The sequence below is a fragment of the Anser cygnoides genome, chromosome 2 (genome assembly GCF_040182565.1).
Source record: "Anser cygnoides isolate HZ-2024a breed goose chromosome 2, Taihu_goose_T2T_genome, whole genome shotgun sequence".
Taxonomy (NCBI): domain Eukaryota; kingdom Metazoa; phylum Chordata; class Aves; order Anseriformes; family Anatidae; genus Anser; species Anser cygnoides.
The window spans coordinates 23820662-23837656 of NC_089874.1; the positions used below are offsets into that span (position 1 = coordinate 23820662).

Sequence of the window (16995 nt, forward strand, 5' to 3'; positions counted from 1 at the left end):
GTTCAGGGGGGAAAATAATATATTCAGCAATTTTTGAGTGGGTCTTATATAGATGAGCCAATGTGACTCAGACATGGTTATATAAGTAAAGTGTTCCATAATAGTGAAAATTACTTTGTGGTCTTTTAATATTCTGTGTGGGTTTAAAAAAAAAAAAAAGTGTTACTTCTAGATATGGCAGTATCCACATGCACATTTACATAAAAAACAGAGAAAGAATAGAACATGAGTCTAAATATGAAAAATAATTCTGTAGCAATGATATTTGTAGCAGGTGAAGGACAGAACACTAAATTGCTATTAAATAAATCATAATTTATTACACGTGCCTGTATTTGGATGCCCAGTTAAGTACCTAATTACACGAAAAATGCAATTGCCATGTAAAGTGATGTTAATTTTCAAGCGCACCTGCTGAGCTTAGGGTTGTCATTCAGGTACCTCCTCAGTTGCATGCTGTTGTTCACCACCTGTGAAAGATATTTGCATGCCTGTCAAAAGACTGGCACAGGTTATTAGTGAGGAAAACCGTGGCTTTTGCAGGTTCAGTGGGCAGTCCCGTGGTCTATCCAACACAGATGACAAATTTCATTACAATTCCTAATCGGAGCTCTGGCAGTGCAGCTTTTTTGTTTTGATGGGGGCATGTGCAGGGAGAGACCCTTTCTCTGCTCAGACTGTAGATGCTTTTAATTTCTTGGTTTTCATCTCCAGTTGATGAGTGCTCAGCTACACTTTCCTATATTTTTTGTATTCTTTTCTCTTCTTCCTTGACACATTCTGTATGCCATTAGAGAGCAAAAAATACCACTAGGACTTCTATTCTTAGTGTTGGTCCATTTGCTTTGTTGATTATCATCCTACCTGTCAAAGAAGTGAAATGGCATTGCTTTGCAGTACCTGCACTCCATAGTACTAGCATGCACATTGTTCTTTGTTTCCTTGACAGGTAGAAACTGTTTCTGTTTTTCCTCATGAATGCTTTATGTGTGATACCAAACAGCTCATGGTGACAGCTAAAATACAGCAAGCGGCTCTAACCGACATTTCTCAAATGTATTTCTTTGCCCTTTCTTCACATGGAAGATGTTAATAAGACTCAAGACTGTGTGTTTTTTCATGGAAAATAGAATCTTTACTGCTTAAATATCTTTACACTCATGTAAATATGAAAGATGACAAAGTTTGTTCTGGGAAGATTCTCTGGTTTACTTTACAGCTTTGGCTTTAACATATTACTAAAAAGAAATTGCTTTCTTGGACCAGCAGTAATGTTGTCTTACATATTTGTCTAATTTATTGTAAACTACAGGCAAAAAAGTTGAGGGAATGGAATGCTATATAGACTGGAAAAGATGGACAAAAGATGGACAGGGAGGGGGACAGGAAAAAAATAAAAAATTAGTGGAATAACCATTTCTTTCCAAGGAACTGAATTCTAAGTGTTTTAAAGAGGACTTTGCAGATCTTCTGTTTTGGAGTCTAGTTTGGTGAAATACTAAATGTCACAGCTGATAGAGGATTTCCAGAGAGATATAAGGATGACAGACTGCAAAGGTTTCTGATTAATACAGCTAAACTTTCAACAGGCACCAGGTGGCAGGACGGTTCTTGCTGGTTGGAGCTGCCCTAGTTACCTGAGCAACTGCCTTTCTGGACTTCTCCTCCCCATCCAAGGGAGTTTGTCCATGGGAAGACATCAGGCAGGTCACTGACAGCTCTTAAGCTCCCTGGACAGCTGATTCCTGGACAGCCCAGCTCTCTCATGCTCCATATCAGTGCTCAGAAGCACAAGTCTCGGGGTCCAGAAGGCTGGGAGCAAATAAGAAACTTCCGATCTTAGTCTCACAACATTTTTTTTTCTCCCAACAAATGCTGTCTGGCTTTTTTATTTTTAATTTATTTTTTAATTCTTTTTTCACAAATATACTTGAAGGAGAGTTGACATGACCATGATGAGAGATACCTACCACAGCTTTCCAGCATGCTTCACAGAACTTAATCAGAGTCTGTATCACCTCTTTCCCCCAAGGGTTCCTATGTGTCTCTCTGTGATATTATGCCATCACCATTAAATGGATGACTTAATATTTCTCTAATTTTAGTTGAAGAAAAATAAAAAAAGAAAAAAGGAATTAGCATCTCTTTAGATTTTATAAAACAACAACACAGCATTTTTTTTTTTTTTTGGTACCTCAAACACAGATCCCTAATGGCCTGTGCAAAAGTCTGTGCAGCCATGGTGAGACTTTTGAGCAGCTTGTTCTGCCTATTCTGGAAATGTAAGTCCCATGCAGTGTCTCCTTCAGATTGGGGGGCAAGTGGATGCCGGGGTTCAGCTCTTAGGTCATCAAGGTTTCCAGTCTGGAGATCTGACTCAGTGTACCTGAGCTCCCTTCTCGCTTATGAACCTCCCATCCCCAGACACCCTGGTGCTGGGAAGCTGGTGAGGGGAGCAAGGTATTTCTGCTGTAGAGCATGGAAATATGGACCTGAATTGGGAAGTGCATGTTCCTGAGTCGTAACGTCGGGCATGACCCACAGAGACCTAGAGAGCACAGTGAACTTAACGTCCAGATAGCACCACTTTTTTTGCAGAGGACATTTTTGACACTTTCTGGTTTTTTTGTCTTCTTTTCTTTCACTTTGCCTTACACTATCAGCACCACAAAACCATGTAATAAAAATGTAATAAAGGCAAAGAATTTTGCTTTCTCCAGTAGGAATTATCTGACTTACAGATGTATGACATGATCCAGAAAATTTGTGAATATACCCAAAGAAGAGTTTCCTGATGGAATCTTTCAGACAGTAGTTCTCTCCTTTGAATAACAAATGCAGTCTTAAAAAGCTACAGAAGCAACACAGAGACACACACACATCCATGCATACCTTTGCAAGTATAGAGCACATATATATATATATATATCTATAGCTATTATTTATCTATTATCTATTATATATCTATTATTATCTATTTATATATCTATAAAATACACACACAAGTTCAGATTTATTCTGGTATATGGCTATGGATTGCATTCCAACTGACTGAATATGACAGGAAAATTCCAGCTGAATTAAATGGAGGCTAGTTTTGTCCATGTATTTGTACACAACAGAAGATACGTGTACACATAAGACAAATATATTTCAGGATTAAAATCTGTATCTATGAGTGAAGGTTTCATTCATATGTGGGCATATATCAGCTAAGTAGTGATGGCTCAATCATATTATTTTGTTAGGCAAAAATAGAATTTTCAATATCTTCTTAGAGTGATAGCATTTTAAGTATATTCTTACTGTCCATTTATATACTAGCTTCATGAAAAGCAAATAAATTGAGTTAGAGGTAATGCATATGCTGTTTACATATATAATCCCTTCTCTTTTTGCTCTTTTCACACAGAGATTAAAAGACTTGAAACAAAGGGAATTTGCTCGAAACGTGGCTTCAAAGTCATGGAAAGATGAGAAGAAACAAGAAAAAGCACTCAAGCGGCTCCACCAGCTCGCAGAGTTACGGAAACAGTCAGAATGGCAAGTATTTAAAACTCATATTACATTTTAATGCCCACTTTCCTCAATCCCAGAAGAAATCTCCAAATTTTTACTCCTACACTCTGTAATGGACAGAGACTGCAAATATTGTAACCTGCTTTCAGCTATCCCCAACTCCTAATGTTCCTGTTCTGTTAACCATAAAATTGAAAGTCTCTGAATTAATTACATGCTATTTGAAGGTTTGTGTTTTTCTCTCCTGTAACCAGTTAATCTAATCTCTTCTGAACTGAGTGGTTTGGAGATGATTTTATATCACCATTTTACCTTATTAAAACTGACCCGTGTAGATTAGTATAACTGTCTTATCATTTTATAGTAAGCTAACATGAGAGGAAAGCCACCCTTTTAGCACTGGTCTGCTGGTGCCTGATCTTTGAATCATTTTCATTATTTTCAATATGCTGAGATTATTCTCACAGTTTCTGTGTACACTAATGGAAATATTATTAAGTGAATGGAAAATAAGTAATTAACTCAGTTAAGTTTACCCAGTACTTTTAGTTCTATTGATGCATATCAAGATACAGTATGAAGTTTACACTAATAAAGCCTTACATTTGAGAAATCTCCTTTGTTTAATGACACTGAATGCTTCAGTAAAATAGATTGCTACCAGACCAATTGTTTATGTTAATCTATGACCATGATGAGTTAAGTAGATAATTAAACTGGCATCCTTTTTAATTCATATCAACTTTACAGTACCCTAGAAATAATAACATTGAGAGTTTATTATACACTCATTTTGGCCAATGTAATTGCTTTTAAGTAATCTGCTGAAATATAACAGTTTAGTGTTAATGTATCACTTTTATGGTTACAACTCCATTTTCATACAGATCTACTGAAAGAAATGTAACTGCCTGTGGAAAGATGCCTTTTTGTCAATGTATTTGAATATGTAGTTTTAGATTTAGACTGATAAGATCAGTAGTAAAAAATCAGATCCGAATGAGACAGGAAGGGAACAACTGGGTCTGCTTATAGAAAGAGCTACAAGTCCCGTATCCCTTACAGAAAGCCTGGAAATACAGCACGCACTATTCCTGTTGGTAATGACAGATGAGTTCAGGGATGGCTGAGATGTGCAATCTTGGCTGTTGTCCAGGCAAGACAGAAAGTCAGCCTCGCTAGGCAAAAGTTTGTGCACAGACACAACTGTTATTGTCCCTCAATACTGTGTCTCAGGTTCCATCAGGGTTCTTTACAACAAGCTAATACAATCTGACAACAAAATTACTGTTAATCTGGTGCACAGAAAAACTGGGGAGAGAAAAAAAAATTATTTTGCTATTCCAAGGAGACTTTCAAAGAGATCTCTATATATGCTTTCTACAAGACAGAATTCCTTCCTGATATACAAATAGGGATGGATTTGTATCTTCTGATGCTAAGTTTGTGGCAAATGCAAATGTATTCTCAGAAATGCATATATATTCTCTTACTCTGAGGTGACCCTACCCCAGGGAGTCTTTATGTTGTTCCCACTGCTGGAGATCAATGCTTTTTTATAGCACCTATAAAACATGCTAGCCTGTTTATAGATAACTGCTATGCAGATCTGGCAGTTGTATTTTACTTAGTTTTTTTAAATATTTTCTAATTTTTAATCAAACTCTTTACTGAAGCTGCTTCCAAAATTGTTTCATGTAAGTGTATTGTAGGCTTTGACAGCAAATGTAGATAATTTATCTAATGAAATGTATGTTTAAAATATTACTTGGAATAACATTTTTTGGTGGCTATATACATATCGTCTCTAATGGAAAAAGACAGTGGTCATTCCAGTCATTCCATTCATTTAAACATAGATTGCAAACAAACAACAATTCATCATGTTTGTTAAGTTCTCCTTAGAATACATTGATTTTATTATTTTTTTTAAGTGCAAGAAAAGTAAACCCCAGATTAAAAATCTGAGAGTTTTGGAGAAGAAGAAAAATGTAATTAATTGAAGTAAAATACAGGAGGAGAAAGTACAACAAAGAAAGCCAAATGGTGGTTGATAATGACAGTGCTGATGTTGCCATTAATATTGATGGAAATCCACCTTGCATCCGTTCTCCCACCAATGTTTAGAGATAGTATTAGCATTAATATCTCTGAATATTTCACAAAATCCTTTATTGTGGAATAATATAAAGGTAAAATAAAATTTTCTCTTTAACCTACACACACACAAAGCAAGCAGAATACTGCCTTTTCTGCTACAGAGGCTGATTCTGCAGATGCTATGGGTGGAAGTGTCTTATGAGTGGCACTCTTTTACCAAACACGTATTGCCAAATGTGTGTTCTATTTTAACTTGGTTACTTGATTAATACAACCATATTTTTATTTATTTTCTTACAGCATCACTGGAAATGGACCAATGCTTAAAGCCCCCAGATTAGTCATGGAAAAGCAGCAGTCGCCAGATGGAGTTTTCCTATACAAGGGTGGCATGGTCACAGCTGGTTCTCAAAGCACCACTGCAAGTGAAGGACAAGGTTTCTCCAGCAGTATACTAGAGAAACAGCAGCTTATCATAAGCAGGCACCATTCACCTACTAAAAGATGCCACGTGCTTCAAAATCAAGTCTCACAAGTGTTCCCAGATAGCACCAATGCTTCTCAAAGGGCAGGGGTGTCTTTCTCATTTTCTAAAAAAGTCCCTTTGAAACTTGAGTCCTCAGCATCAGTCTTCAGTGAGAACTCTGAAGAAGGAAATGATTGTACTGAATCCCCCAACCATAAAACAAAGCAAGTTCTTGAGGGCTGTCGTTCTGGCACACTTTTGGAAGAGGATATAAAAACAGGCCTGGATAAAGGACCACCTATTCCACAAGACCAAATGGATTTGGATAACGGTGCATCAAGTCATGGAGCTGTGAAACTTAAAATGCTAAAAGAAAATGATAAAAGTAGTGATAGAGAAATAGAAGAAAAGGTCAGTGTTCATCCTTCATTTTCCAAAATCAAAATACAGCTTTCAAATTTGGATTTTTCAGGTTCACTTAGAGAAGCAGATCAAGAGAGTAAACTGAGTGAGTCTGAGCAATTGTTGGAAACTCTCATTTCACCTTCATGCCAAGCTAACAGTTTTTGCATACAGCCAAACACCTACAAGCACAGCAATGCCGAACTGTCTAACAAGTTACCTGAGCTCCCACAACAGCCAGTGCCTGAGCTGACATTTTCAAGCAACATTAATGACAGTCCTGGGGTGGTAAAGAGGGAAAGATATTTGGAGGTTTCAGAAACTACAAATGGAAATACAGAATCGCTTTCTAGGGAGACTGTGGTTAAAGAGGCTAAGCCCCAGGAACTGCCTTTCCTCCATGTAGTGAGCAAAGATGGCAGCACTGCTCTGCAGTGGCCCACAGAATTACTTTTGTTTACAAAAACTGAGCCCTGTATTTCATACGGCTGTAATCCTTTGTATTTTGACTTCAGACTCTCTTTAAATCACAGAGATGGTAAACAGCATGAAACAAACAAAGAAGGCTGTAAAGACTACTCTATAAATAAGACTGCAGATGAAAATGAAGCCTCAGGTTTAATAAAACACAAGCAAATGTCAAATGAACAAGATAATCAGTTGTTGAAACCAAAGAAGATGAAAGGTTCCCTAAATCCAAGAAAGGCCAAGCAAAAAGCTGAGTCAGACATAGGGAAAGAAATGAACAAAAATGGTCGAAAATATATTTCAGATTATTTGAATGAAAATATACCTAAAGTGCCTGCTTACCTTGATGTCTCACGAAAGGATTATATGACAGAAAAAGGTCTTCATACAACACCACAGAAAAGATCTTTAAAGCATCATTTCCATAGCTGTGAAAGAAAAAAACAGAGCATTAGAAATGAAAGCATTTCCTTTTCTGCTTTTATGTCTAGGATTAAAAAGACTAAAGCTGCAAAATGTCATTTAATTTATTCTGAAGAAACTCATGAAAACCAAAATGACTGCAAATCCATTCAAGATGTGGCCAGCTGCAGCAGTGACATAAGTGACAGTGGAAAAGATTCTAGTGGAAGTTTCCTTAGTTATAAATCTGGTTCGAACAGCAGGTATTCAGAAAATGAAGAAAGTGGAAGTTTTACAAGATGCTGGAGATTTCCATCTCCTCAAAAGTCCTCCTCTGACAGACATTCCAGCTATTCTGACACTTCGGTTAGCAGTACAAGTAGCTACGTGAGCAGTTCCTCTAGTCCCACATCAAACAATCACAGCAGAAATCATTTGCTTTTTTGTTGCAAAAGGAAAAGCAAGACAGCTGAAAGGCACAAATGTAAACATAGAAAGCACAACTGTATTTTTACTTCTGATGATGCATATGATAATTATCTTTGCCATGTTAGAAGTCACAGAAGTAGAAACTGCACACAGAGGGGCACAATTAAATATCAAAGATGTTCAAGACATAAAGTTTTACACCACAGAGATAGATCTAAACACAGCAGATGTAGACACCAGCATTTTGGCAGAGTGAATAGTAGAAGTAGAAGCTACAATGGCTCCAAAAGTTCTCCCACCACAGAATCAAGAAGCAGCGAGAGCTCATCTAGAAGCAGAATATCAAGAGGTAGTAGTCCTTCAGGGTCCTTCTCAAAAGAGACTGATAACTGTGAGAATAAAACAAAAGAGGATGCAGAAAGAGATTCTAACACCAAAAGAGGAAATGATGGAACTACACATTATGAATCTCTGAATGTAAACAGCCAGATGAAAAACTTTGCTACCTGCTCTTCTGAAACGTTGGCAAAAGACATATGTGGAAAAAGAAAGTCACTGACAGCCAAGTTATTGTTGGAAAGAGTGCAGTCCAAGAAAACCCAAGAACAAATGCATGATTCTGAAAGATTTTCAAACATTTGTGGTATGGAATTAAAGGATCTTTCACAAAGTCACTTTGCGGTTCAGTTTTCATCATCGGTAGGTGATACAGCAATGTTACCTTTGCCAGAGAAACTGCTAAGCACAGGTAAAAATGACATAGGGCAAAATGAAAGTCCATTGGAAGGCAGTATGAAAAGAAACAAATCTGAAGCTTCAGAGATAACCAATGTTGCTCATTCAATGGGGACTGATTATGATCATTGTCTTTTTAAAGACATCATTCAAATAGGAACAGGCTATCAGAGCCCGAGCGTAAAAAGGAGCACAGCAATAAAGGAACAATCCAATCTCTTCATTAATGAAGTACAACCCTTTATACAAAGCTGTGACCCAGTACCAAATGATTTCCCTGGTGCTTTTTCCTCTAAAAGATATTCTGTTGTTGCTAATTCAACAGAGACCAAAGAAGAACTACATGATGTAAACATGGACTTGAACCAGGCAGAAGGCAGTTCAGACTCTCTTTGTGACAATGCTATGCAGAACTACAATGACACAGTAAATGAACTAGAAGTGTACACTAAATCCATCTCCCCTCCTTTAACACAGCAGCCTATAACATTCTCACCAGAAGAAGTAGACAAATATAGGTTGCTGCAGCTGCAAGCCCAGCAGCATATGCAGAAACAACTTCTGGCAAAACACCTGAAAGTTTTGCCTGCCCCAGGACCAGCTGCCTTCTCTGCAACACCAGCAGTTCCCACCATCCCTGTTCAGCAGCATGCTACTGTCACCACCATCCACCATACACTGCTGCAACGCTTTGCTCTCTCAGCATCTGTACATCCCCATGGCAGCCATCTCTCCCTGGCACACCTCCATCCCCTCTCTCAGGCACATTTCACCCCTATATCACTTTCTCCATTAGCACCAACCCTCATTCCTGCCCACCCTGCTCTGCTGGCAGGACACCCGTTGCACTTGGTCTCCACCACCCCTACTCACCCTTCCCCACTGAACTTCCCCATACTGCCACATGCTGCGTACATCCCAGCCTTATTTACACCACACCTGAATGCAGCCACACCTCCTGCTATGCATCCAAATCCCATTGTTCATCCATTATTCCAAGGTCAAGATTCCCATCATCATTCTTGCTCTAGCCAGACCCAACAGTTACCTACAATAAAAGAAATTTTTGGTGTTTCTAGTTATTTAAACTAGCCCAAACAATTGCACCATGGCTCCAGAAACAAATTTAAAGAAAAAAGATATCCAGTGTTCAATCACGTATCCGAGGGGAAATCTACTGTTTTGCTGTACAAAATGGCAAATATTTTAAAGTACAAGTGTTGTCTGACTGCATATGAATGTTGATTAGTTTCTCATATCACAGTAAAGAAGCAGTTTTAAAGCCTGTCCTGATACCATCACAAGAAATACAGGGTCCAGCTAATGTCATGTTGCAGAAAGTTTAGAAAGAACAGCCTGAAGTGAAGCCTGTGACTGTCTGTAGGAAGAGGACCACAGCACTCAGGCACAACAGACAAAGAACGTCAACAATGACAGGTGATTTAAAGTAACACAATTTAAGGTAGTGCAATCTTGACACACCTCAAAAGCTTGCTTTTATGAGCATGTAAATGCAATGCTTGATCTGTGTAAGCCTTTCAGAATGAGCCAAAAAGATAAACCTTGGGACCACAAGTACCTTGTTCTGTTTCCCAGCCATAATTTGGAGAGCCTCATAGTGGTAGGCGATGAGTTGACATTGGAAGAGCAGGGTCATCGCAACATCTCAAAGTTACTTTAGTGATTTTATCACTGGGATATGTTGCTTGGACAGTGTAAAGGGACTATAGTCTGGCCACAAATTCATAAAAAAAATACCCCCTTATTGTAGGGGGTTCTTTGCTGGCACAGACTGCTAAATTTTTCCCCCAGCCAAGCTTCCGAGAAGGCAGGAGAAGGAAAGTGATGAAACCAAGATCTTTGGCATTGCCTGCTGTGGCTGTTGCACAAGGTATGTCAGGGGTGGGGTGCAGCAGCCCAGAGTTGCAATTCAGATAGTGCAGGCCTTGAACCTTGGAGGTCACTGGCCCTCAAAGTAACTCTTCTTTCTTGCCAACAAAGCTCTGACGTGTTGGGGAGAGTCTTGCCCAAAGTACATGCAAATATATTTCACCCTTTTCACAAATAACATAAACAACTGGCTGGTTTTATAAAATCATGATGAAATTCATAAAAATACAGAAGTAGAATTCTGAGCAGAAACTGGCTTTCCAGGTCATGTCTCATGAAAAACCATGTCACAGTTCTCATAAGTACAGGGTGTACTGAATCTAAGCAAACATGCGAAGTCTCTAGCATGGCTTCCCAAACTGAACTTGCAAACTGAAGTCTTGCATCTATCTAACTTTCAGGGTAATGTGTAGTTGAAATCTCTAAAAATAAGTGTGTTTCTGAAAATAGGTGAGGGCTTCGGCATCTCTTTGAATGGTATACTTTGGATATTTTTATAATATTACTAACTCGACATGGGATATTTAGCAAGAAATTAAGATCATGATTGTGGCTAGACTATATAATTGGACAGTGAAGTGTCTGGCAGAGAATACCTGTTTATTTGGATTTGAAACATCTGAAATAATTTCATTTGCAATGATGTAGTGCACAATTACTAATATATATTTCAGAACTGATATAAAGCACATTGAAAATGTTTGGAGGATTTTATTCCATTATATCCAGCTATCTGAAGAAGTTGAGAATTGCAATTAGGCTGAGTATTTAAAATACAACTTAGGACCAATTTTCTAACTTAGTTTTAATCAAATTAGATTGATCCATTGCAGTAAAATGGAAGTGTTTTAATTTCTAAAAGTAGCTGCTTCAGCATAAACTGGTATTATGCCAAATTTTTCGAATGTATTTACAAATTGTGATAGCTTACTTTGTAGTTGATTTTCAAAGTCAAAGTTTCTTTGGTTGCTTAACATTTTAGCCATCAAAGAAAAACAGTTAGAAAAAAAAATCTGGAGACTAAGTAGAAGCAAAATACTTTGTAATGAAAAAGAGGTTGGTGAAACCAGATCCCATCAAATGTCTTTTGGTTGCATTCCCAGCTGATTTATTCATTTCATTAACAAAATGGGTTCATGATATTTTGGAGTTAATTATCTTTATGGTTTAATTTTTCTTAGTTTAGTTGTAGGGATTTTTTTTTTTAATTTAAAATTATTGCTTCATAATTAAGGAAGTCAGTTATGTTTGTTTGGTTTTTTTTTTTTTTTTTAAGATTTTAAAAATAAATATCTCCATGGTTTTAAAATTCTACTTTTTATTTTTTACTGGAAATGTTCCTCAAATCAGATCTGAATTTACATATAATTTATGTACTTCTGAAATTTATTTTCTGTGAATCAAATATATTTCACTGAATGCAACTTATCAGCTCTGAAAATTAGTACTTGGTATCTCAGACTGAATTCCTTCTCTCAGAGGTTCATTTGTAAAAAATAGTTATAATTCTGTACAAAGAGTGTGAATTGTATATTTAAAAAGAGCAAGTCAACCTGTGCTCTAGAAGAAGCTGACTGACCTGCACAGCCCCTACCACTAGTTCAGGGCTAATACCAACCTCAAAGATTTATTTCAAGACAGAAAAATTTTTAAATTTGCTGTCACAATTTCGCTCCCATTCAAGATAAACCAACATTTTTTATTGTCTGTACTAGTTCTCTTGGATCATAAACGGTTAACACTGATAGGAAAAACAGTGATAAGGAAATCAGACTGTTCTCATATTTAATATATATGCACCTATTTTTCATCATTTTTTTTGCAGATAACATTACTATTGTAGAAATTCCCACAGCAAAAAAACTCATCAAATGAAACTTAACAACATCCTAATAAGTAGATCATTTATGGGAAGCATACACATTACCCTTAATGCATGTACAATACAATGGGATTCTAGGAAGGAACCAAATCATAGGATATTCACTCATCATTGTGTATCCTGACAAGGATGATCTGGAAAGGCAAATGAATAGGCAATAAAAATTAAACTTAATTCATGGAACAATAGGAATTAGGATTTTGATAGACGTAGAAGGGGGGAAAAAAAAGAGATTAAGAAGTGACTGAAACAACACAATAGTAAAACAGCAGTCATTGACTATCAATGAAGAGAATGTCCAATAGAGTTCCTAGTACACAGAAGGGATTTTCTTGGAGAAATGTAATAAAATTATCAGCACAGCTGAGATGATGTATTTGCTCTACTTGCTGCCATTTTATTTTTCATCAGTAATATTCTTTAAATATGCATCATGTTTATTATTAAAAGCATAACTGGGCCTGATGGATGGAGCCATGATACAATTCTGATTTTAGTTATACTAAGAATCCTTGTGGCAGAGATATATACACTCAAAGTTAAATAACTGTTTTAGCTTGATTGTATATTCTTCATCCATAATCCAAGGAAATAGGTCATCCATGCTGTAAAATTCCAATAATTAAGTTTCTTGAGTTTCACAATGATGACAGTTTTTTGTTGTTGTTGTTGTTTGTTTGTTTGTTTGTTTGTTTTTTTCCCATAACTGAGGCACTTTTGGAATACATTTAATATGTATATTTGTTGTTCAAATTTGCATTAAAATGTCATTTGACCAGATTGATTTTAAAAGTGTTAAGTTTATATTTAAAACTGGATAATACTCTGGCTAGTAAAATATGTAAACTAGTAATTTTGTTTTGTATTCTCTGTATAAAGTGTTTTATATTATACAATAGCTAAGTGAATTGCACTATTGTACATGCAATGCGGCTTTTTTTTTAGGTTATTCAAAGAATTCCTGGGAATGTAGTTTAATGCAATAATATTTTTTTTCCAATAAAATGGCTTACTGGTATAAAGAGTGTCAGTCATGTATTTTTAATGTAAAGCATACCAAAAGGCAGCAACATAATAAAATGCAGAATGATGCAAACATATTCTGTATTTTAATCTGCAAAATTAAAATGCATTTAATTTATCCCTGTGGCTATAATCCTGAAATTTCTTAGAATGTTTCCTAAAGATTTTAGTATGTGTTACAAAAGTGGGTTGTTTAAATGGAAGTGAAAATAAATATTCCTTTAAAAAATGATTTTATCTATGTGTTTTTTACAAGCACTTGTAATGGAACATCTCCCTTGATATTTTTATACACTAATCAGTTTAGAATTACACTCATAACTCACTTGTCAGGTTCCCCAAATAATGCATTTGAGTTATAATTCTTATTGGTTGTGTAGAAGGTCCTTTGGTAAAGACGCTAACAGTAGGATCCCAGAAACTACTATATTCTTTATTCAATTTTTAAGCATTCTTTAAAACTTACCTTTGTCGTTAAAACTATCTTCTGTTTAATCCGTGATTTCCATTTCACTGTGTATTTTCTCAGCTTGTTTATTGTATATTTTTTCTTCTATCCTTCATTTATATTATATGCTCTCTGATGGAAGAATTTGGGTCTTCTCATATAGTTACTAGTTTTGGAGCCCCCATCTGCTGTTGTTTTACTAGTAATAATTTTAAGACTCGTTATAGCCATCAGTAGATAGTTTCAGAAGTTTCATGTCTCCAGGTAAGCGTAAAGGTTGAGGTAATGGAAAATCATGAGTCTGGATGGGTATATACAATAGATATAACTCTGTATTTTGATTGTTATGTGGCAGATGTCATATTCCTTGAGGTCTGTTAGTGTAGCTAGAAATAACTTAGCTAACATCTGGGACAAAATTAATCTATGATACAGTTCCAGCTTATGACTCAGACATTCAATAAAACCTTGAAATCACAGCAAATCAACATTAACAGTATTAACTGTTACAACAGGTTTCTTGTTGAGATCAGATTTCATCTGCCTGTTGCTGAAAAAAAAAAAACAAACAAACAAACAAAAAAAAACTGATACTGCTTTTGAGTAGGATATGATATGTGAAGAAACAAAGTTATTCACACCTTATTTGTGGTCAAGCTAGCTACTTTTCCCAAATGGCAATGTGCATACTCATTCAACTATATAAAAAAAATAAAAATACTTGTTGATACTTAGGTCTAAGTTTATCTTCAAGACAATCCTTTTGCTTCCATTAGTTAAAATGTTGTCACAACACTGAGCCCAGCCTTTGCAAGACCCAGACACTGCCTCCACTCAACAGGATGTCATTCAGGGGATGAGATTGTTCTTAGAGATCCTATCCTTCCATAGTCTCTGCTCAGATAGGAAGTCTCCCTGCCCTCTGAAAACTTCCTGCAAGCCCAAGTGGAGTTCTTAGTAGTTCTGCCATCATAGTGCTTAGTACCACAGCTAAAATGCATTCAGTCCTTGGACACCAGCTAGGCAGTGCTACCACCTGGCCAGGCCAAATACAAATTGAAAGATTTAAAAATGTCTTATCTTCTCGGGCTATAAACAACCCACATATGGTGCAGGCACACAACACTGATTGAAAAATGTTCCATCCCCTCCTTGGTCACCAGGCACAGGTTTCAAACTGCACATTGCAATGTTTTTCCCTGCCCTGCCCTGCCCTGCCCTGCCCTGCCCGTCCTTCTCCCTTCTCTCTTCTCTTTCTCTCTTCTCCCTTCTCCATTCTTACTCTCTTCTCTCTTCTCTCAAGTCCCTACAGTGTTCCAATTCACTGTTTAGTTCCATGATCACTCACATCAGCAGAGCTGTAGAAGAGAATGGGACTGAGCCAGAATGGTGGAAGAAAGGAGAGCAGCACAAGAAGGGAGGCTGGAAAATTATTAGACCTATTTTCTTCATAGGTGATGTTTGAATACGCGTGTCCCCATGCAATATCAGCAAAATCATTCCTTCGCTCTGGTGGGAAGTCTTTCACTTCAGTGATTAACCTTATTATGTAAATATAGGCATCTTAATATAAACTTTATATAGACATAAAGAATCACTGGGAGTGAAGCTCATTATATTGCTCCTTCTAGAAACTCAGTACAATGATAATAATGTGTGAGGGGATAACAGGGAATCTGCAGGTCAGTGAACTGACTTATTGAGACTGGGGAACATTGATGTGATGTGCTTGAAGCCCCAGGGCTAAGAAGAATTAACTTATGAACATTTCAGGACAAATACTCTCTATCTGTAGCTCTGTCAGTCTCAGCCTTAACTCAACACTCAATTCATCTATACATGTGTAGCAGTTTTACAATACTTCTAATTATAGTTCAATAAACACATTGTTTTCTTCACCAGAAAACACAGAAGAACATAAATAGCCAATTGCAGAAATTATAGGCAGAAATAAATCTGCAATTATGGTAATGAGTATTTATTCCAAAGATCTACTGATTAAGAATGGCCAATCTGTTTTGTGAATCTGCTTAAAAGTGCTCTTGACTGAGAAGTCAAAAAGTAGATGCATGACTGTCTTAGAAGAAGAATCTGGAAAAACTCATTTTTATAACCTAGCTATGAACCCCTCAAAATAACGATAAGGACAAAAAGCTAGATAGACTTTCACAAAGCAGTGTAAGCAGTTCTGTTGTGTCTACTTAAGTGCACATCTAAAACTTATACTGCACACAAAAATCAATATTTCATTCTTATGAACCAATAAACTTTCTGGATGAAATACATTTGCCATTTTCAAATCAATAAATTAAATATATTTATCAACTTTATATATAAAACAGTTCAGTGTACTCCAAGCAGTCTGTGTGCAAATCAACATTAATAAATAAATCACTGTGAATGAAATGAACCAATTAGTCTCAGACAGCTGTAAACTATTTCTATATAAAGCAATGTATATACAAAAATTGTTGAATTATATTTTACTTTCTTGTTTTTGCTAGTAATTTACGGACTAACTGCTTTCTGCAAGCCCTAGTGAGAAATCCTAAAATCACAGAATCACAGAATCACAGAATCGTCTAGGTTGGAAGAGACCTCCAAGATCACCGAGTCCAACCTCTGCCCTAACACTAACAAGTCCTCCACTAAACCATATCACTAAAGGCTACATCTAAACATCTTTTAAAGACCTCCAGGGATGGCGGCTCAACCACCTCCCTGGGCAGTCCATTCCAATGCCTAACAACCCTTTCAGTAAAGAAGTTCTTCCTAACATCCAACCTAAACTTCCCCTGGCGCAACTTTAGCCCATTCCCCCTCATCCTGTCATCAGGCACATGGGAGAATAGACCAACCCCCAGCTCTCTACAGCCTCCTTTAAGGTACCTATAGAGAGCGATGAGGTCTCCCCTGAGCCTCCTCTTCTCCAGGCTAAACAACCCCAGCTCCCTCAGCCACTCCTCGTAAGACTTGTTCTCCAGACCCCTCACCAGCTTCGTTGCCCTTCTCTGGACTCTCTCGAGCACTTCCATGTCCTTCTTGTAGCGAGGGGCCCAAAACTGAACACAGTACTCAAGGTGCGGCCTCACCAGAGCCGAGTACAGGGGGACAATCACCTCCTTAGACCTGCTGGCCACACTGCTTCTTATGCAAGCCAGCATGCTGTTGGCCTTCTTGGCCACCTGAGCACACTGCTGGCTCATATTCAGCCGACTATCAACCAGTACT

The 16995-nt window shown here is 37.1% G+C and overlaps 1 protein-coding gene across 2 annotated transcripts in view; it reads left to right on the forward strand.

The window, feature by feature from the left end:
* ZNF804B (zinc finger protein 804B) overlaps positions 1–13517 on the forward strand; it is a 239024-nt gene extending 225507 nt beyond the window's left edge. For both annotated transcript variants that reach the window (XM_066991683.1, XM_066991684.1), the window contains exons 3-4: positions 3413–3543; positions 5920–13517. In XM_066991683.1, the coding sequence (XP_066847784.1) occupies positions 3413–3543; positions 5920–9613 (3825 nt within the window). In that variant the 3' untranslated portion in view covers positions 9614–13517. The remainder of the gene's footprint in view (positions 1–3412; positions 3544–5919) is intronic.
* The last annotated feature ends 3478 nt before the right edge of the window (positions 13518–16995 follow it).